Source organism: Oncorhynchus mykiss, chromosome 23 (assembly GCF_013265735.2).
Source record: "Oncorhynchus mykiss isolate Arlee chromosome 23, USDA_OmykA_1.1, whole genome shotgun sequence".
Taxonomy (NCBI): Eukaryota; Metazoa; Chordata; class Actinopteri; order Salmoniformes; family Salmonidae; genus Oncorhynchus; species Oncorhynchus mykiss.
In genome coordinates this window covers 7,958,075-7,979,884 of record NC_048587.1, presented here as the reverse complement: position 1 = coordinate 7,979,884, position 21,810 = coordinate 7,958,075, and the positions used below count along the sequence as shown (strand labels likewise).

Sequence of the window (21,810 nt, the reverse complement as noted above, 5' to 3'; positions counted from 1 at the left end):
TATTTCTCCCAAAACAAACACATTTACTGAGATATAGATTCCCTATTCCGGCGCAGAGAGGTTGACTCTGCATTCTGGAACGTACCCAGTGTCCGAACCCGGAAGTTTGGGAATACAGACAAAAAAGCTGTCGCTGATCCAGAAAGCTTCAACCAAGGCTCACAAGATAGCTAACAAACTGTCGTTGTACATGTAGCTATCTCGCATATTTCTGCGGATTCAAAATGGATGCGGAAACAGAGTGTTGCAAGTATGTATTTTGTAAGCACGTATTTTTGTTTTAACGTTACAATAAAAACGTGTCAGCAGAACTAGCTAACCGTTAGTTACCTATTCTTACTACTGTAGTTTGCTACGGCAGTTGGAGAATGCATGTCCTGCAGAATCATCACATGCTTTACGCTTGAGCTAGCTAGCTACATATCTAGCCATCAATCTTTGTAGAGCTAGTTCGAACGCGAGGCAGACGTTGATGTGTGACTGTGCTAAATTTGTCCATTAACTTGTTGATCAAGTTTGAAATGTCTGTTGGCAGATGTCACCTCTTGGATTTGCCCTGGGAGGATGTGTTGGTAACGCACATCTTCTGCTACCTGCCATTACGCCAGCTGGTGCGGCTACAGAGAGTGAGCAAGCAGTTCTATGCCCTCATCCAGGTGTACCTGGCCAACTGTCGCACCTTTGACCTCACACAGGTAGGCCACACATGACCCATTCTATTTATTTCAGGATTTCCTTACAGTTTCTTGTACTTAAATGCTCATACACTATTTAGCCTAATACTCAGTTTAAGATCACACTCCTGTAATGTTCACAGATAGGGCCTAGCCTTCCCAAGGAGGCATTCTGCAACATACTAAGGGACAACAAAGTCCTACAGAACTTGTCCGTCCAGAACTGCTCCGATTGGGTGACAGACACGGAGCTGCTGCCTGTGATTGGCCAGAACCAGCACCTGCTGAGAGTAGACATGAGGGGATGTGACCGGCTGACCCGTCACTCCTTAGTAGCGGTGTCGTTGAGCTGCACACACCTGCAGTACCTGGGCCTGGCCCACTGTGAATGGGTGGACAGCCTGTCCATACGCAGCCTGGCTGACCACTGTGGGGGCCTGAGGTCCATCGACCTGACTGCCTGCCGCCAGCTCAAAGACGAGGCCATCTGCTATTTATCCAAGAAGTGTCTGAAGATGAGGTCGCTGTCTGTGGCGGTCAACGCCAACATTACAGACGTGTCTGTGGAGGAAGTGGCCAAGAACTGCAGGGAGCTGGAACAGCTGGACCTGACAGGCTGCCTGAGGGTTAGGAACGACTCCATCAGGTACTGTTGTTTTGATACACTGACTGCTCAAATCATTGGTATCATCTCTCTCTGTCTGTGTGTGTTTGTATTTTGCTAATGTAGGTTATCTATATACTAGTCATATATACTATTCAGGTTCTAGTCAGGTTCATATACTTAGTCAGGTTAATATACTTAGTCAGGCTCGTATACTAGTCAGGTCTGTATACTAGTCAGGTTAATATACTAGTCAGGGTTATATACTATTTAGGCTCTAGTCAGGTTCATATATATAGTCAGGTTAATATACTAATCAGCTTCTAGTCAGGATCATATGCTAGTCAGGTTCATGTACTAGTCTGGTTCATGTACTAGTCTGGTTCATATACTAGTCAGGTTCATATACTAGTCAGGTTCATATACTAGTCAGGTTAATATACTAGTCAGGTTAATATACTAGTCTGGTTCATATACTAGTCAGGTTCATATACTAGTCAGGTTCATATACTAGTCAGGTTCTAGTCTGGTTCATTACCTAGTTTGGTTCACATGCTAGTCTGGTACAGGTTCTAGTCAGGATCCTATACTAGTCAAGTTGATATACTAGTCAGGTTCATATACTAGTCAGGTTCTAGTCAGGTACATATACTAGTCTAGGCTTTATACTGGGGAAGAGAAGGACATGTTTCATCCCTCTCCTGCCAGTTGGGCGTGGCCACTGAGTGAGCATAAAATGACTTATGAAAACAATTCTCTCATTTAGAAAGATAAAATTACATTTAATAGTTTCATATTTAAACATTTCAATTGCATAACAATTTCATGTGAATCTGATAACTAGAATGTGTAGACTTTCCAAGATAGAATTTATGTCATCCTATCATCAGTAATAATGTCCCAGACGACAACTGATCTGACATCATATTCTTTAAGTAAAAACGGACACTTTCAACTGGTTGGATTACAGAAATATTGTCCCATTCCCCAACCTTTTGATGTTACCATACTATCACTATGTTAAAAAAAAGGCTTTCCAAGTGTCCATTCTGTAGAGTAGAGAGAGAAAAGGTATTTATGGGGGAGAGGGGGGGGGGTCATAAACCTCACCCAACAGGGTAATGTCATGACACATTTTTTAGGTCATCTGCAATGGCACACCTGTAAGAACCCTCTTCGTGCTCTGTCCAGGACGGTCGCAGAGTACATCCTGCTCCAGCTTGCTTTGGATGAAGGGGAGACTGGCACTCCTACTTTGATATCCACTGGGAAACCTGTCCTTACACCTTTTGCTCCTGCTGTGTGTGTGTGCGTGGCAGGACTGTTGCAGAGTACTGCCCCAAGCTGCAGTCTCTGAAGGTGAACCACTGTCACAACGTGACTGAGTCCAGTCTGGACCCCCTGCGGAAGAGGAACGTTGAGATTGACGTGGAGCCACCACTACAGAGGGCCCTTGTGCTGCTGCAGGTATGAGGGCGAAGGACGCACTCATGTACAAGTACTACTGCCATTTATAACACAACAATTAGTGTATTTTAAAAATCACATATCACCCTCCCCCCAATTAATAACATCGCGTTAATAACACGTTTTAATGTGAATGGCTGAACACACAGTGTCTTGTATTGTTTCACTGAGGCATTGATGAAAGCAATTGTACTGTAAGGACCGTACAAAACAAAATGTCCACCTGAAAGGATATGAAGTATCATCTATAATGTATTGTTGTTGTCTGTTTGTCTATTTCCCTGGTGATACTGCAGGATGTGGTGGGGTTCGCTCCCTTCATCAACCTCCAGATCTAGGCTAAAGGACATCTGTATTATTCATCCAACCAATTGGAAACAGGTAGGCTAGCTAGGCTAAAGGACATCTGTATTACTCATCAAACCAATTGGAAACAGGTAGGCTAGCTAGGCTAAAGTACATCTGTATTACTCATCCAACCAACTGGAAACAGGTAGGCTAGCTAGGCTAAATGACATCTGTATTATTCATCCAACCAATTGGAAACAGGTAGGCTAGCTAGGCTAAATGACATCTGTATTACTCATCCAACCAACTGGAAACAGGTTGGCTAGCTAGGCTAAAGGACATCTGTATTACTCATCCAACCACTTGGAAACAGGTAGGCTAGCTAAGCTAAAGTACATCTGTATTACTCATCCAACCAACTGAAAACAGGTAGGCTAGCTAGGCTAAAGGACATCTGTATTGCTCATCCAACCAATTGGAAACAGGTAGGCTAGCTAGGCTAAGGAACATCTGTATTACTCATCCAACCAACTGAAAACAGGTAGGCTAGCTAGGCTAAAGGACATCTGTATTGCTCATCCAACCAATTGGAAACAGGTAGGCTAACTCGCTAGCTAACGCATCTTAGAATCAGCTAAATATTTGAATCTTTTTGCTCTAAATACCTGTTTAGGTGTGTTCCTATGTATTCATGCAGTATAAATGCTATGTAACTACAAATCTCATGAAGTGTGCACTTGTTCACTACTCCCCATATATAAAGTATTAGGTACGGGCTAGACAGTTTCCACAATATTTATTATACCAGTAATTACCAGTAAAAGCAGTGCGTACTTGGGGACAAAGGACAGAATATTGGGCTCTACTTTAATGTTCTGCAGTCTATGTAACCAGAGGTATTGTTTTTTTTTGTGCAGGTTTTCCTCCACTAGGAGAATGACCTGTTTCAATTGAAACACACCCTGTGTATGCTGGGACATCAATTAAGCAATTCAAGAAACAAACAAAAACGGATGTATATGGGAAATATATTGTGAAACTTGTCTCTTTTTATTTATTACAGTGATGTTGCAGATTATAATTATGCACTTAGGAAAAGACTGAAGGAAGCCGTGCACTTTTCAGTAACGCTGTCACGAGTCCAAAAGATTCCTGCAGTATTTAATTTGTATCTCATCACACACTAACAACACTTTAGATGGTCTTGTGATCTATAGCTTTTAAAAAAAGGACCGTTCCAACCAAAGGAGAAGCCGTAACTATGAGAGCATATTGTTGAGTTTTTGTGTGTTTATTGACATGTTACTCTGCTAAATGTACGATACATACACCTCTAAATGTCTCATACAGATTAGCTAGGTAAACTTTATATATATTAGGTAAGTAAATGTTTTATATTCGGTAAATAAATGTTTTATATTGTGTGTTTGCATTGACCTTACATTGACTGAAACTCTTCTCTTCGTACAATATTCTTTTTAATGGTTAGTTGAGCTGATCAGTCTTGGCCCAGCCCACCATTTTGTTAAAATGTGTCATTTTAAAATGTTATAAGACTCTGGATACCGTGATCTTGAAATCCTCCTTTTTGCCTGTTTACTTCAGGAAATCTGCTTTTCCATGTTGAATGTCTGAAAACATGTAGGTCTAGTTGTAAAACGACATTTTAGTTCCATAAGCTTTCTCATATGGTAGGCTATGAAGAAGGACACGTTTCTGTTTGTTTTTCAATAGTCACATATTACAATCTCAGTTTTACATCTGGGAAGAAACATGAGAGGAACATGCAGTGTAAAGTCTATGTTAATGTGATCACCCCACGTTGTATTGTTCCACTGAGGAGTTGCAGTATTGAAACTAGTTGTATTCAATGTGTAATAAGGGACCATCCAATCATGTCTATCTGAGAATATAAAGCACTATCTATAACCAATGAGCGTTTTTATCTTTGTCTTGCTAGTTATCTTACTACGTTCTCTGGGTGGCAGTTGGAAGGAACAGGACTTCTCTTTGTGTAAGCATAACATTACAACCGGAAGGAATGCTCTCTTCCTGTAACAAACAGATGGCTGTACATGTGCACGCCATTGAACTTTAAGTGAAAACGTACTTAAATTCAGGCATGGAAGGTGACACTGTTCTTCTAATTATCCCACAATGCTTCACTGCGAATCGAGAAGTGGGGGGTATTTTTTACTGTCACAGTACTCGGCCTCCTGACTGTTAATGCAACCAGGGTCAGTTTTACAGCCTTACCCTTGTAACAGTTTTTAGGGGTTAAATGCCTTGCTCAAGGCCACAATGGCAGTAGGGGGATGGCACCAACCCTGTGCCTGTTGTCTTTTAGATGCTGTGCTTGATTTAGTTTGTCTGGTGCAATGCAATCAATGGAATAGTCCAAAAAAAGTGCAAACCCCACTCACCCATCTGGCAAACCCCACTCACCCATCTGGCAAACCCCACTCACCCATCTGGCAAACCCCACTCACCCATCTGGCAAACCCCACTCACCCATCTGGCAAACCCCACTCACCCATCTGGCAAACCCCACTCACCCATCTGGCAAACCCCACTCACCCATCTGGCAAACCCCACTCACGCATCTGGCAAACCCCACTCACCCGTCTGGCAAACCCCACTCACCCGTCTGGCAAACCCCACTCACCCGTCTGGCAAACCCCACTCACCCGTCTGGCAAACCCCACTCACCCGTCTGGCAAACCCCACTCACCCGTCTGGCAAACCCCACTCACCCGTCTGGCAAACCCCACTCACCCGTCTGGCAAACCCCACTCACCCGTCTGGCAAACCCCACTCACCCGTCTGGCAAACCCCACTCACCCGTCTGGCAAACCCACTCACCCGTCTGGCAAACCCCACTCACCCGTCTGGCAAACCCCACTCACCCGTCTGGCAAACCCCACTCACCCGTCTGGCAAACCCCACTCACCCATCTGGCAAACCCCACTCACCCATCTGGCAAACCCCACTCACCCATCTGGCAAATCCCACTCACCCATCTGGCAAACCCCACTCACCCATCTGGCAAACCCCACTCACCCATCTGGCAAACCCCACTCACCCATCTGGCAAACCCCACTCACCCATCTGGCAAACCCCACTCACCCATCTGGCAAACCCCACTCACCCATCTAGCAAACCCCACTCACCCATCTAGCAAACCCCACTCACCCATCTGGCAAACCCCACTCACCCATCTGGCAAACCCCACTCACCCATCTGGCACTCCCACACAGGCTCAAGCAAACGCTCAAACAACAAGCTGAATGAAGTCAACTTGAACTTTTAACACTGTTGGTCCTGCTTCAGGAACCCTCACATGCTGACAGCTCTCTTGACTAGCTGGAGGAGCCAGTGTTTCACCTCAACAGGAATATTATAACCCTCACATGCTGACAGCTCTCTGACTAGCTGGAGGACCCAGTGTTACACCTCAACAGGAATATTATAACCCTCACATGCTGACAGCTCTCTGACTAGCTGGAGGACCCGGTGTTACACCTCAACAGGAATATTATAACCCTCACATGCTGACAGCTCTCTGACTAGCTGGAGGACCCAGTGTTACACCTAAACAGGAATATTATAACCCTCACATGCTGACAGCTCTCTGACTAGCTGGAGGACCCAGTGTTTCACCTCAACAGGAATATTATAACCCTCACATGCTGACAGCTCTCTGACTAGCTGGAGGACCCAGTGTTACACCTAAACAGGAATATTATAACCCTCACATGCTGACAGCTCTCTGACTAGCTGGAGGACCCATTGTTACACCTCAACAGGAATATTATAACCCTCACATGCTGACAGCTCTCTGACTAGCTGGAGGACCCAGTGTTACACCTAAACAGGAATATTATAACCCTCACATGCTGACAGCTCTCTGACTAGCTGGAGGACCCAGTGTTACACCTAAACAGGAATATTATAACCCTCACATGCTGACAGCTCTCTGACTAGCTGGAGGACCCAGTGTTTCACCTCAACAGGAATATTACAACCCTCACATGCTGACAGCTCTCTGACTAGCTGGAGGACCCAGTGTTACACCTAAACAGGAATATTATAACCCTCACATGCTGACAGCTCTCTGACTAGCTGGAGGACCCATTGTTACACCTCAACAGGAATATTATAACCCTCACATGCTGACAGCTCTCTGACTAGCTGGAGGACCCAGTGTTACACCTAAACAGGAATATTATAACCCTCACATGCTGACAGCTCTCTGACTAGCTGGAGGACCCAGTGAGGCACCTCAACAGGAATATTATGCCAGTAAATATCTGAAGGAAAATGCACAAACATACAGAGACAGTCCCTGAGGTAACCAAATACTGTATATGAACAATGTTGTGTATTTTGAAGTGTTCTTGTGGGTTAGCTAAGGCAGAGTAGCCTGTAATGCTTTTGAGAATAGAATGTTGATGTCTGGACGATGTAGAAACGATGTAGAATTGCATCATTTAAAATGTAGTATTTAAAAAAAAAAAACGTCTGCAAGACATCTTGCCAATTAACAAACTATGTCTAAACTGCATCTTCCCAATGCGTAATGTATATAGGTTACATCGTGCCTACGTTGGGCAGAGTGTGCTATCTGGGATCAGGCATCAAATTAGCACGAAATGACAAGGGGGGGGGGGGAAGAGAACCTCATCATTGAAAGCACATAGAACATCATACATATTTATTACCTGATGATCTTCCTTGATTTTGGGGGGCGGCAGGTAGCCTAGTGGTTAGAACGTTGGGCCAGTATCGGAAAGGTTGCTGGATTGAATCCCCGAGCTGACAAGGTAAAAATCTGTTGTTCTGCCCCTGAACAAGGCAGTTTAAGATTTTTTACTCTTGACAGCTCGGAGATTCTGTCGTTCTGTTCAGGGGCAAAATTACAGATTTGTACCTTGTCAGCTCGGGGATATAAACTTGCAACCTTTCGGTTACTAGGCCAACGCGCTAACCACTAGGCTACCCTGCCGCCCCAGTTAACTCACTGGTCCTAGGCTGTCATTGTAAATAAGAATTTGTTCTCAACTAACTTTCCTACTAGACTGTGGAGTTTTTCAGGATAAAAAATGAACAGAATGGAGCTAAAAGCACAGCCAAAGTCATAGAGGACAACCTGGTTCAGTCTGCTTTCCACCAGACACTGGGAGATGACTTCACCTTTCAGCTGGACAATACCCTACAACACACAACTATACACTGGAGTTGTATACCAAGACGACATTGAATGTTCCTGAGGGGCCTAGTTACAGTTTTGACTTGAAATCGGTTTGAAAATCTATGGCAAGACTTGAAAGTGTCTGTCTAGCAATGATCAACAACCAACTAACCACGGCCTGATAGCTATCTAGAGCATATTGGACTGTTAGCTGATCCATTGTCAAGTTTCTTGGACCACTATACCCATTTTGCCGATTGGACTTAGACCCCTCTGCTACTTGGAACCCTACTAATTCCACGACTGGTCTATCGACATCACTGCATTAGGAGGCAAAAACAGACTTTCCCCTATCGCGACGTACCTCTAAGGCCCTTCTGCTAGCTGCTAACTGCTAGCTTGCTAGCCCCGGCCTGCTAACTGTCTGAATCGCTGTGTCCCCAGCCAGCCCAACCACTCACTGGACCCATACAATCACTTGGCTATGCATGCCTCTCCCTAATATCAATATGCCTTGTCCATCACTGTCCTGGTTAGTGATTACTGTCTTATTTCACTGTAGCCCTGATCAATATGCCTTAATCAACCATGTTGTTCCACCTCCCACATATGCGATGACATCACCTGGTTTAAACATCTCTAGAGACTATATCTCTCTCTTCATTACTCAATGCCTAGGTTTACCGCCAATGTACTCTCTTCCTACCAAACCTTTGTCTGTACATTATGCCTTGAATCTATGCTATCGTGCCCAGAATCCTGCTCCCTTTACTCTCTGTTCCCGAACGTGCTAGACGGCCAGTTCTCATAGCCTTTAGCCGTACCCTTATCCTACTTCTCCTCTGTTCCTCTGGTGATGTAGAGGTTAAAACTTCTTAGGGCTGTAATCCCGTTTAACGGGATGATATGACAACAGCCAGTGAAATTCAAAACAACAGAAATCTCATAATTCAAATTCCTCAAACATACATGTATCGTATACCATTTTTAAATGTAATCTTGTTGTTAATCCCACCAAAGTGTCCGATTTCAAATAGGCTTTACAGCAAAAGCACCACAAATGGTTATGTTAGGTCAGAGCCAAGCCACAGAAAAACACAGCCATTTTTCCAGCCAAAGAGAGGAGTCACGAAAAGCACAAATAGAGATAAAATGTATGACTAACCTTTGATGATCTTCATCAGATGACACTCATAGGTCTTCATGTTATACAATACATGTATGTTTTGTTCGATAAAGTGCATATTTATATTTAAAAAATCTCAGTACACATTGGCACATTATGTTCACTAGTTCCAAAAACATCCGGTGATATTGCAGAGAGCCACAACAGTTTACAGAAATACTCATTCGAAATGTCAATGAAAATACAATTGTTAGACATGTAAATATAGATACACTTCTCCTTAATGCAACCGCTGTGTCAGATTTCAAAAAAGCTTTACAGAAAAAGCAAACCATGCAATAATCTGAGTACAGCTTTCAGATAACAAAGCAGCCAAAAAGATATCCGCCATATTGGGTAGTCAACATTAGTCATAAATAGCATTATAAATATTCACTTACCTTTGATGATCTTCATCAGAATGCACTCCCAGGAATCCCAGTTCCACATTAAATGTTTGATTTGTTCGATAATGTCCATCATTTTTGTCCAAAGAGCTACTTTTGTTAGCGCGTTTGGTAAACAAATCCAAATCCAAAGTAATGAAGCGCGTTCCCTAGTTGCAGACGAAATGTCAAAAAGTTCCGTTACTGTCCGTAGCAACATGTCAAACGATGTATGGAATCAATCTTTATGATGTATTTAACATAAAACTTCAATAATATTCCAACCGGAGAATTCCTTTGTCTTCAGAAAAGCAAAGGAACGCAGCTACCTCTCATGTGAAATGCGCATGACCAGCACGTGACTGCTGGCAGACTTCTGACTCATTCCTCTCTCATTCGGTCCCACTTCACAGTAGAATCCTCAAACAAGTTTCTAAAGACGGTTGACATCTAGTGGAACAACATATCCCACTGTGTATTCAATAGGGGCTGGATTGAAAATCCACCAACCTCAGATTTTCCACTTCCTGTTTGGATTTCTTCTCAGGTTTTTTCCTGCCATATGAGTTCTGTTATACTCACAGACATCATTCAAACAGTTTTACAAACTTCAGAGTGTTTTCTATCCCTAACGAATAATAATATGCATATATTAGAAACTCGGACTGAGGAGCAGGCAGTTTACTTTGAGCACCTCTGGGCACCTTTCATCCCAGCTACTCAATACTGCCCCTGCAGCCATAAGAAGTTAATCCAGGACCTGCAGTGCCTAGCTCCACTCCTACTCCCCAGGTGCTCTCATTTGTTGACTTCTTTAACCGTAAAATCCTTGGCTTCATGCATGTTAACATTAGAAGCCTACTCCCTAAGTTTGCTTTATTTACTGCTTTAGCACATTCTGCCAACCCGGATGTCTTAGCCGTGTCTGAATCCTGGCTTAGGAAAACCACCAAAAACCCTAAAATTTCCATCCCTAACTATAACATTTTCCACCAAGATAGAACTGCCAAAGGGGGCTGTGTTGCAATCTACTGCAGAGATAGCCTGCAGGGTTCTGTCTTACTATCCAGGTCTGTAAACAAAACAATTCGAGCTTCTACTTCTAAAAATGCACCTTTCCAGAAACAAGTCTCTCACCGTTGTCGCTTGTTGTAGACCACCCTCTGCCCCCAGCTGTGCCCTGGACACCACCCTCTGCCCCCCATCTATATTCTGAGCTCGTGTTGCTAGGTGACCTAAACTGGGAGATGCTTTAACACCCCGGCCATCCTACAGTCTAAGCTTGATGCCCTCAATCTCCCACAAATTATCTATGAACCTACCAGGTACAAACCCAAATCCGTAAACATGGGCACCCTCATAGATATTATCCTAACTAACTCGCCCTCCAAATACACCTCTAGCCCATCCAATCTCCCCATACTGTATTTATTTATCTTGCGCCTTTGCACCCCAGTATCTCAACTTGCACATTCATCCTCTGCACATCCTACCATTCCAGTGTTTAATTGCTATATTGTAATTACTTTGCCACCACGGCCTATTTACTGCCTAACCTCTCTTATCCTACCTCATTTGCACACATTGTATATCGATTTTCCTACTGTATTATCGATTGTATGTTTGTTTATTCCATGTAAAACTCTTTGTTGTTGTATGTGTCGAACTGCTATGCTTTATCTTGGCCAGGTCGCAGTTGCAAATGAGAACTTGTTCTCAACTAGCCTACCTGGTTAAATAAAGGTGTTCTCAACTAGCCTACCTGGTTAAATAAAGGTGTTCTCAACTAGCCTACCTGGTTAAATAAAGGTGTTCTCAACTAGCCTACCTGGTTAAATAAAGGTGTTCTCAACTAGCCTACCTGGTTAAATAAAGGTGAAATATATATATATATTTTAAATATAACAGTTACATCAGGTGGTCTGGACCAGAACACACTGCAGGTCTGGTACAACAGTTACATCAGGTGGTCTGGACCAGAACACACTGCAGGTCTGGTACAACAGTTACATCAGGTGGTCTGGACCAGAACACACTGCAGGTCTGGTACAACAGTTACATCAGATGGTCTGGACCAGAACACACTGCAGGTCTGGTACAACAGTTACATCAGATGGTCTGGACCAGAACACACTGCAGGTCTGGTACAACAGTTACATCAGGTGGTCTGGACCAGAACACACTGCAGATCTGGTACAACAGTTACATCAGGTTGTCTGGACCAGAACACATTGCAGGTCTGGTACAACAGTTACATCAGGTGGTCTGGACCAGAACACACTGCAGGTCTGGTACAACAGTTACATCAGGTGGTCTGGATCAGAACACACTGCAGGTCTGGTACAACAGTTACATCAGGTGGTCTGGACCAGAACACACTGCAGGTCTGGTACAACAGTTACATCAGGTGGTCTGGATCAGAACACACTGCAGGTCTGGTACAACAGTTACATCAGGTCGTTCTTCTCCACATCTCTTTTGGACTTCCTGGATATCTCTTCCCATCCCGTGTCCAGTGTAAAGGTTAATTGCAGGCTGTGTTTTGGTGATGGTTTGCATACTATATGTCCCAGCTATTGCCATGTTTTGTTCTTCACCATCAAGGTCAAGGCTGCTGTTGTCTGTCTCAAATTAAATGTCCCCTCAAACAGATCTTTATTCATCCACTGTCAGTGGTATTGTGTATATTTTCTGCCACAGACAGTACCCAACCCTCTGAAACACTGTTCACATAACAGGCAATTAAACTATATTTCATCTGAAAATGTTTATTGAAAACATAAATAAATTTGCCCAATAAGCACTTATTGTCTTTAAAAGACATTGTTACAGTTGTTGTTTAGCTAAAATGGTTCTATATAGATTTTTTTAGGGGTCTCCTATATTAAGAATACAATAAAACTATTTTTTAGTTGTATCCAGATATTTCTTTTCTAAGAGTATAGTGAGTGACATTGTGTGCATTGAGTGTTGACTTATTTAATGACCTGGAGCGTAGATGGAAGGGTTTCTGAAGAATCCATTTACATCATGTTTTTGTACCAAGATTAGCCAAAATAATTTGTTCTTAGGGAACTTCTTAGGGGGTTGGGGGTGTGGAAATGACCTGGACAGGTAGGATGACCGATGTAACAGCAGAGAGACAACTCAGTCTCTGGACCTCCTAGCAGACTGTTTCCACCAACTCCACAATCTCCAGGTTAGTTGAACTTTATTATTATTGTTGCCCGAGGAGGAAGGGTTTTCTAGACCATGTGTGTCTGCTTCTGCTTTGCTTGTTCTTTGGAGTCTGGAACGACCGGGTTACTGTAAAATGACTTTGTGACAACTGCTGATGTAAAAAAAGGATTTAGAAATGAATTTGATTGGTTGGTTGGTTAATTGATTGACTTATTGTCCAACCTGGATGGGGGTGTTTTTTTGTGTAGGAAAGGATGAGATGACAGGGTGTGTTAGTGCTGGTCACTCTGCTGGGTTTCCTGTTGGCAAACCAGCTCAACCAGGTTAAGGCTAAGGAAGGTATATCAAGTGCGTGTGTGTGTGTACATTTTTCCCGACCTTATCAGGACCACAATCTCCTGACAAGTCTCTAGAATCTCCTGACAAGTCACTAGAATGTCCTGACAAGTCACTAGAATGTCCTGACAAGTCACTAGAATGTCCTGACAAGTCACTAGAATGTCCTGACAAGCCACTAGAATCTCCTGACAAGTCACTAGAATGTCCTGACAAGCCACTAGAATGTCCTGACAAGTCACTAGAATGTCCTGACAAGCCACTAGAATCTCCTGACAAGCCACTAGAATGTCCTGACAAGTCATTAGAATGTCCTGAAAAGCCACTAGAATGTCCTGACAAGTCACTAGAATGTCCTGACAAGCCACTAGAATCTCCTGACAAGTCACTAGAATGTCCTGACAAGCCACTAGAATGTCCTGACAAGCCACTAGAATCTCCTGACAAGCCACTAGAATGTCCTGACAAGCCACTAGAATGTCCTGACAAGCCATTAGAATGCCCTGACAAGTCACTAGAATGTCCTGACAAGTCATTAGAATGTCCTGAAAAGCCACTAGAATGTCCTCTTTCTGGGCCGTCAGTGGGCCCAGAAAACTGGATTCTGCAGAGATCGATCCTATTTCTCTCTCGCTCTCGCTCTCTCGCTCTCTCTTGCTCTCTCTCTGCTCTCTCTCTGCTCTCTGCACTCTCTATTCTCTCTCTCTCCTATTCTCTCTCTCTCCTCTCTCTCTCTCAATTCAATTCAAGGGCTTTATTGGCATGGGAAACATGTGTTAACATTGCCAAAGCAAGTGAGGTAGATAATATATAAAGTGAAATAAACAATAAAAATTAACAGTAAACATTACACTTACAGAAGTTTCAAAACAATAAAGACATTACAAATGTCATATTATATATATATATATATATATATATACAGTGTTTTAACAATGTACAAATGGTTAAAGGACACAAGATAAAATAAATAAGCATAAATATGGGTTGTATTTACAATGGTGTGTGTTCTTCACTGGTTGCCCTTTTCTCGTGGCAACAGGTCACAAATCTTGCTGCTGTGATGGCACACTGTGGAATTTCACCCAGTAGATATGGGAGTTTATCAAAATTCTTTGTGGATCTGTGTAATCTGAGGGAAATATGTCTCTCTAATATGGTCATACATTGGGCAGGAGGTTAGGAAGTGCAGCTCAGTTTCCACCTCATTTTGTGGGCAGTGAGCACATAGCCTGTCTTCTCTTGAGAGCCATGTCTGCCTACGGCGACCTTTCTCAATAGCAAGGCTATGCTCACTGAGTCTGTACATAGTCAAAGCTTTCCTTAATTTTGGGTCAGTCACAGTGCTCAGGTATTCTGCCGCTGTGTACTCTCTGTGTAGGGCCAAATAGCATTCTAGTTCTCTCTCTCTCTCTCTCTCTCTCTCTCTCTCTCTCTCTCTCTCTCTCTCTCTCTCTCTCAATGACAATATACACTTGTGTTTCATTTTTAATAACTTTGACAGATCAGTAGTTGTCATCATGTTGCTAGGTAGAGTAGCGTGATATGCTAGTTTACACACTCTGTATGTATGGCACTCTATTCTGTCCAGAACCCTGTGGTGTCTGGTCTAAAGTAGTGCACTGCATAGAGAATGTGGTACCATTTGGAATGCAGTCTATCATGTACTTCCTGCTGACTTTATAGATCAAAGGTCATGTTAGGGGATCTAGACACGGAGCAACAGGAAGATCAAAGGTCACATTAGGGGATCTAGACATTGGGCAACAGGAAGATCAAAGGTCACATTGGGGGAATAAGACACTGGGTAACAGATAACATTTCACTATCTCTGCTCTGACTCTACCTTGTGGACATGAATTGTAGTTACGTCTTTGGTTTCTGGGATTCATCTGATTACTTAATTAATAAACTTTCACTTTAAAGTTAAAATCCTTAGTTGCCACATACAGTTTTGGACTTATAAATGAACGTTATATCCATTCACTCTCCAAGAAAATAACTTACAAATGCATAATGAGCAGTCTGAAAACCTGAGCCCTCTGGAGCAGGTTTTCATCAAGGATCTCTCTGTACTTTGCTCTGTTCTCCTTTCACCTTTCTCTCGATCCTGACTAGTCTCCCAGTCCCTGCCACTGAAAAACATCCCCACAGCATGATGCTGCCACCACCATGCTTCATCATAGGGATGGTGTATGTTTCCTCCAGAGCGCTCAGGACCTCAGACTGGGGTGAAGGTTCACCTTCCAACAGGACAACGACCCTAAACACTCAGCCAAGACAACGCAGGTGTGGCTTTGGGACAAGTCTCTGAATGTCCTTGAGTGGCCCAGCCAGAGACCAGACTTTAACCCGATTGAATATCTCTGGAGAGACCGGAAATAGCTGTGCCACAACGCTCCCCATCCAACCTGACAGAGCTTGAGAGAATCTGCTGAGAAGATTGGGACAAACTCCCCAAATACAGGTGTGCCAAGCTTGTAGCATCATGCCCAAGAAGACACAAGGCTGTAATCGCGGCCAAAGGTGCTTCAACAAAGTACTGAGTAAAGGGTCTGAATACTTATGTAAATGTGATATTTCAGTTTTTTTATTTTTAAAAATAAATGTTCAACAATTTCCTGTTTTTGCTTTGTCATTATGGGGTATTGTGATGTCATTATGGGGTATTGTGATGTCATTATGGGGTATTGTGATGTCATTATGGGGTATTGTGTGTGGATTGATGAGGCAAAAAAACAATTAACTCAATTTTAGAATAAGGCTGTAACTTAAACAAAATGTGGGAAAAGTTAAGGTGTCTGAATACTTGCTGAATGCGCTGTATGGGCCACAGGAAGATTGATGTGGAGCGTGTCCACAGGACTTGAAAACCCACCACCGGCCCAGGTGACAGGCCCAGGCCAATAGGCCCAGGTCAATAGGCCCAGGCCGATAGGCCCAGGCCGATAGTGGTCAAGTTCCTGAGGTTCAAGGGCAAGGTAGCTGTTCTGGAAAGAGCCAAGATCTTGAGAGGAACGTATATCTTCCTCAACGAGGACTATCCTGAAGCCAAAAGAGGAAAGATCTTATCCCAGTCATGAAAGCTGCCCGAGTGCGTGTGGGGACATTGCTTACATCTGCTATGACAGACTCATTGTCCATCCTCCCTCCCAGAAGCCTGGAAGGGATGAGCGAGTCAAGCCTATGGGTTCGTAGCTTCAACCCCGAAACACACACACACACACACACACACACACACACACACACACACACCAATTGATTAATAGACTGCTGAATGTAGATATTTTTATCTTGCTGTGTCTGCTCTTTTCAGTATTATGTCTCTCTCTGATAAGATACCCAGGAAAGGGCTGAAAATAGCTCATATTATTATATGCAGCCTTAGAAATAAGGTTCATGAAATCAATAACTTGCTAACATCAGATAACATTCATAAATTAGCCATTTCTGAGACTCACTTATATAGTTCATGTGATGATACAGCAGTAGCAATACAAGGATATAACATCGAAAGAAGGGACAGAAATTCTTAGGGGGGAGGTGTTGCTGTATTCAGAGTCATGTTCCTGTAATGCTTAGAGACGATCTTATGATGGAGGTGTTGCTGTATTCAGAGTCATGTTCCTGTAATGCTTAGAGAAGATCTTATGGGGGAGGTGTTGCTGTATTTAGAGTCATGTTCCTGTAATGCTTAGAGAAGATCTTATGGGGGAGGTGTTGCTGTATTTAGAGTCATGTTCCTGTAATGCTTAGAGAAGATCTTATGGGGGAGGTGTTGCTGTATTTAGAGTCATGTTCCTGTAATGCTTAGAGAAGATCTTATGGGGGAGGTGTTGCTGTATTTAGAGTCATGTTCCTGTAATGCTTAGAGAAGATCTTATGATGGAGGTGTTGCTGTATTCAGAGTCATGTTCCTGTAATGCTTAGAGAATATCTTATGTCAAGTGTTATTGAAGTGTTGTGGTTGCAGGTTCACTTGGCACATCTAAAGCCTTTTCTTTTGGGGTGTTGCTATAGGCCACCAAGTGCTAACAGTCAGTATCTAAATAATATGTGTGAAATGCTTGATAGTGTATGTGATGTAAACAGAGAGGTCTACTTTCTTGGGACCCTGAATATTGGCTGGTTTTCATCAAGGTGTCCGCTCGAGAGGAAGCTTCTTGCTGTAACCAGTGCCTGTAATCTGGGTCAGGTTATTAATCAACCTACCAGGGTGTTTACAAACACTACAGGAACAAGATCATCCACATGTATCGCAACCACAACACTTCAATAACACTTGACATAAGAGCTTCTCTGACAACTTCCGGCGCAGACAGAGATGGCCGCCTCGCTTCGCGTTCCTAGGAAACTATGCAGTTTTTTGTTTTTTTACGTGTTATTTCTTACATTAGTACCCCAGCTCATCTTAGGTTTCATTACATACAGTCGAGAAGAACTACTGAATATAAGAGCAGCGTCAACTCACCATCAGTACGACCAAGAATATGTTTTTCGCGACGCGGATCCTGTGTTCTGCTTTTCACCCAGGACAACAGAGTGGATCCCATGCAGCGACCCAAAAAAACGACTCCGAAAAAGAGGGAAACAAGGCGGTCTTCTGGTCAGACTCCGGAGACGGGCACATCGTGCACCACTCCCTAGCATCCTTCTCGCCAATGTCCAGTCTCTTGACAACAAGGTTGATGAAATCCGAGCAAGGGTAGCATTCCAGAGGGACATCAGAGACTGTAACGTTCTTTGCTTCACGGAAACATGGCTCACTGGAGAGACGCTATTGGGGGCGGTGCAGCCAGCGGGTTTCTCCACGCATCGCGCCGACAGAAACAAACATCTTTCTGGTAAGAAGAGGGGCGGGGGCGTATGCCTTATGACTAATGAGACATGGTGTGATGAAAGAAACATACAGGAACTCAAATCCTTCTGTTCACCTGATTTAGAATTCCTCACAATCAAATGTAGACTGCATTATCTACCAAGAGAATTCTCTTCGATTATAATCACAGCCGTATATATCCCCCCCCAAGCAGACACATCGATGGCTCTGAACAAACTTTATTTGACTCTTTGCAAACTGGAATCCATTTATCCGGAGGCTGCATTCATTGTTGCTGGGGATTTTAACAAGGCTAATCTGAAAACAAGACTCCCAAAATTTTATCAGCATATCGATTGCGCAACCAGGGGTGGAAAAACCTTGGATCATTGTTACTCTAACTTCCGCGACGCATATAAGGCCCTGCCCCGCCCTCCTTTCGGAAAAGCTGACCACGACTCCATTTTGTTGATCCCTGCCTACAGACAGAAACTAAAACAAGAAGCTCCCACGCTGAGGTCTGTCCAACGCTGGTCCGACCAAGCTGACTCCACACTCCAAGACTGCTTCCATCACGTGGACTGGGACATGTTTCGTATTGCGTCAGATAACAACATTGACGAATACGCTGATTCGGTGTGCGAGTTCATTAGAACGTGCGTTGAAGATGTCGTTCCCATAGCAATTGATGGCAGCATTCGCGTGAAACTGAAAGCGCGAACCACTGCTTTTAATCAGGGCAAGGTGACTGGTAACATGACCGAATACAAACAGTGCAGCTATTCCCTCCGCAAGGCTATCAAACAAGCTAAGCGTCAGTACAGAGACAAAGTAGAATCTCAATTCAACGGCTCAGACACAAGAGGCATGTGGCAGGGTCTACAGTCAATCACGGACTACAAGAAGAAATCCAGCCCAGTCACGGACCAGGATGTCCTGCTCCCAGGCAGACTAAATAACTTTTTTGCCCGCTTTGAGGACAATACAGTGCCACTGACACGGCCTGCAACGAAAACATGCGGACTCTCCTTCACTGCAGCCGAGGTGAGTAAGACATTTAAACGTGTTAACCCTCGCAAGGCTGCAGGCCCAGACGGCATCCCCAGCCGCGCCCTCAGAGCATGCGCAGACCAGCTGGCCGGTGTGTTTACGGACATATTCAATCAATCCCTATACCAGTCTGCTGTTCCCACATGCTTCAAGAGGGCCACCATTGTTCCTGTTCCCAAGAAAGCTAAGGTAACTGAGTTAAACGACTACCGCCCCGTAGCACTCACTTCCGTCATCATGAAGTGCTTTGAGAGACTAGTCAAGGACCATATCACCTCCACCCTACCCGACACCCTAGACCCACTCCAATTTGTTTACCGCCCAAATAGGTCCACAGACGATGCAATCTCAACCACACTGCACACTGCCCTAACCCATCTGGACAAGAGGAATACCTATGTGAGAATGCTGTTCATCGACTACAGCTCGGCATTCAACACCATAGTACCCTCCAAGCTCGTCATCAAGCTCGAGACCCTGGGTCTCGACCCCGCCCTGTGCAACTGGGTACTGGACTTCCTGACGGGCCACCCCCAGGTGGTGAGGGTAGGCAACAACATCTCCACCCCGCTGATCCTCAACACTGGGGCCCCACAAGGGTGTGTTCTGAGCCCTCTCCTGTACTCCCTGTTCACCCACGACTGCGTGGCCATGCACGCCTCCAACTCAATCATCAAGTTTGCGGATGACACAACAGTGGTAGGCTTGATTACCAACAACGACGAGACGGCCTACAGGGAGGAGGTGAGGGCCCTCGGAGTGTGGTGTCAGGAAAATAACCTCACACTCAACGTCAACAAAACTAAGGAGATGATTGTGGACTTCAGGAAACAGCAGAGGGAACACCCCCCAATCCACATCGATGGAACAGTAGTGGAGAGGGTAGCAAGTTTTAAGTTCCTCGGCATACACATCACAGACAAACTGAATTGGTCCACTCACACAGACAGCATTGTGAAGAAGGCGCAGCAGCGCCTCTTCAACCTCAGGAGGCTGAAGAAATTCGGCTTGTCACCAAAAGCACTCACAAACTTCTACAGATGCACAATCGAGAGCATCCTGTCGGGCTGTATCACCGCCTGGTACGGCAACTGCTCCGCCCTCAACCATAAGGCTCTCCAGAGGGTAGTGAGGTCTGCACAACGCATCACCGGGGGCAAACTACCTGCCCTCCAGGACACCTACACCACCCGATGTCACAGGAAGGCCATAAAGATCATCAAGGACATCAACCACCCGAGCCACTGCCTGTTCACCCCGCTATCATCCAGAAGGCGAGGTCAGTACAGGTGCATCAAAGCTGGGACCGAGAGACTGAAAAACAGCTTCTATCTCAAGGCCATCAGACTGTTAAACAGCCACCACTAACATTGAGTGGCTGCTGCCAACACACTGACACTGACACTGACTCAACTCCAGCCACTTTAATAATGGGAATTGATGGGAAATGATGTAAATATATCACTAGCCACTTTAAACAATGCTACCTTATATAATGTTACTTACCCTACATTATTCATCTCATATGCATACGTATATACTGTACTCTATGTCATCGACTGCATCCTTATGTAATACATGTATCACTAGCCACTTTAACTATGCCACTTTGTTTACATACTCACCTCATGTATATACTGTACTCGATACCATCTACTGTATCCTGCCTATGCTGCTCTGTACCATCACTCATTCATATATCCTTATGTACATATTCTTTATCCCCTTACACTGTGTATGAGACAGTAGTTTTGGAATTGTTAGTTAGATTACTTGTTATTACTGCATTGTCGGAACTAGAAGCACAAGCATTTCGCTACACTCGCATTAACATCTGCTAACCATGTGTATGTGACAAATAAAATTTGATTTGATTTGATTTGATGTTCAAATGTTCATAAATGACCAGCATGGTCAAATAATAATAATCACAGTAGTTGTCGAGAGTCCAGCAAGTCAGCACCTCAGGAGTAAATGTCAGAGTATCTCTACCACTCCTGCTGTCTCTAGATGGTTGAAAACAGCAGGTCTGGGACAGGTAGCACGTCCGGTGAACAGGTCAGGATTCCATAGCCGTAGGCAGAACAGTTGAAACTGGAGCAGCAGCACGGCCAGGTGGACTGGGGACAGCAAGGAGTCATGATGCCAGGTAGTCCTGAGGCATGGTCCTAGGGCTCAGGTCTTCCGAGAGAGAGAAAGAAAGAGAGAATTAGAGAAGGCATACTTAAATTCACACAGGACACCGGATAAGACAGGAGAAGTACTCCAGATATAACAAACTGACCCTAGTCCCCTGACACATGAACTACTGCAGCATAAATACTGGAGGCTGAGACAGGAGGGGTCAGGAGACACTGTGGCCCCATCCGACGATAGGGCCAAACAGGAAGGGTATAACCCCACCCACTTTGCCCCCACACCACTAGAAGGATATCTTCAACCACCAACTTACCATCCTGAGACAAGGCCGAGTATAGCCCACAAAGATCTCCGCCACGGCACAACCCAAGGGGGGGGCGCCAACCCAGACAGGAAGATCACATCAGTGACTCAACCCACTCAAGTTTAGAGCTTCAAGTTCCTTGGTGTCCACATCACCAACGAACTAACATGGTCCAAGCACACCAAGACAGTCGTGAAGAGGGCACGA

The 21,810-nt window shown here is 44.2% G+C and overlaps 1 protein-coding gene across 2 annotated transcripts; it reads left to right on the top strand.

Moving 5' to 3' along the window:
• The first annotated feature begins 76 nt into the window (after positions 1-76).
• On the top strand, positions 77-4,966 carry LOC110531557 (F-box/LRR-repeat protein 15). Of its 2 annotated transcripts, none has more exons than XM_036960135.1 (6): positions 77-250; positions 536-695; positions 818-1,320; positions 2,598-2,745; positions 3,042-3,126; positions 3,951-4,966. In XM_036960135.1, exons 1-5 carry the CDS (start codon positions 225-227, stop codon positions 3,081-3,083), a joined length of 879 nt encoding a protein of 292 aa, XP_036816030.1. In that variant the 5' UTR covers positions 77-224; the 3' UTR covers positions 3,084-3,126; positions 3,951-4,966. The 2 variants fall into 2 exon arrangements, with proteins under 2 accessions (XP_036816030.1, XP_036816031.1); XM_036960136.1 differs by lacking the exon at positions 3,951-4,966 and adding an exon at positions 3,196-3,210 and having other exon boundaries at positions 3,042-3,083.
• The last annotated feature ends 16,844 nt before the right edge of the window (positions 4,967-21,810 follow it).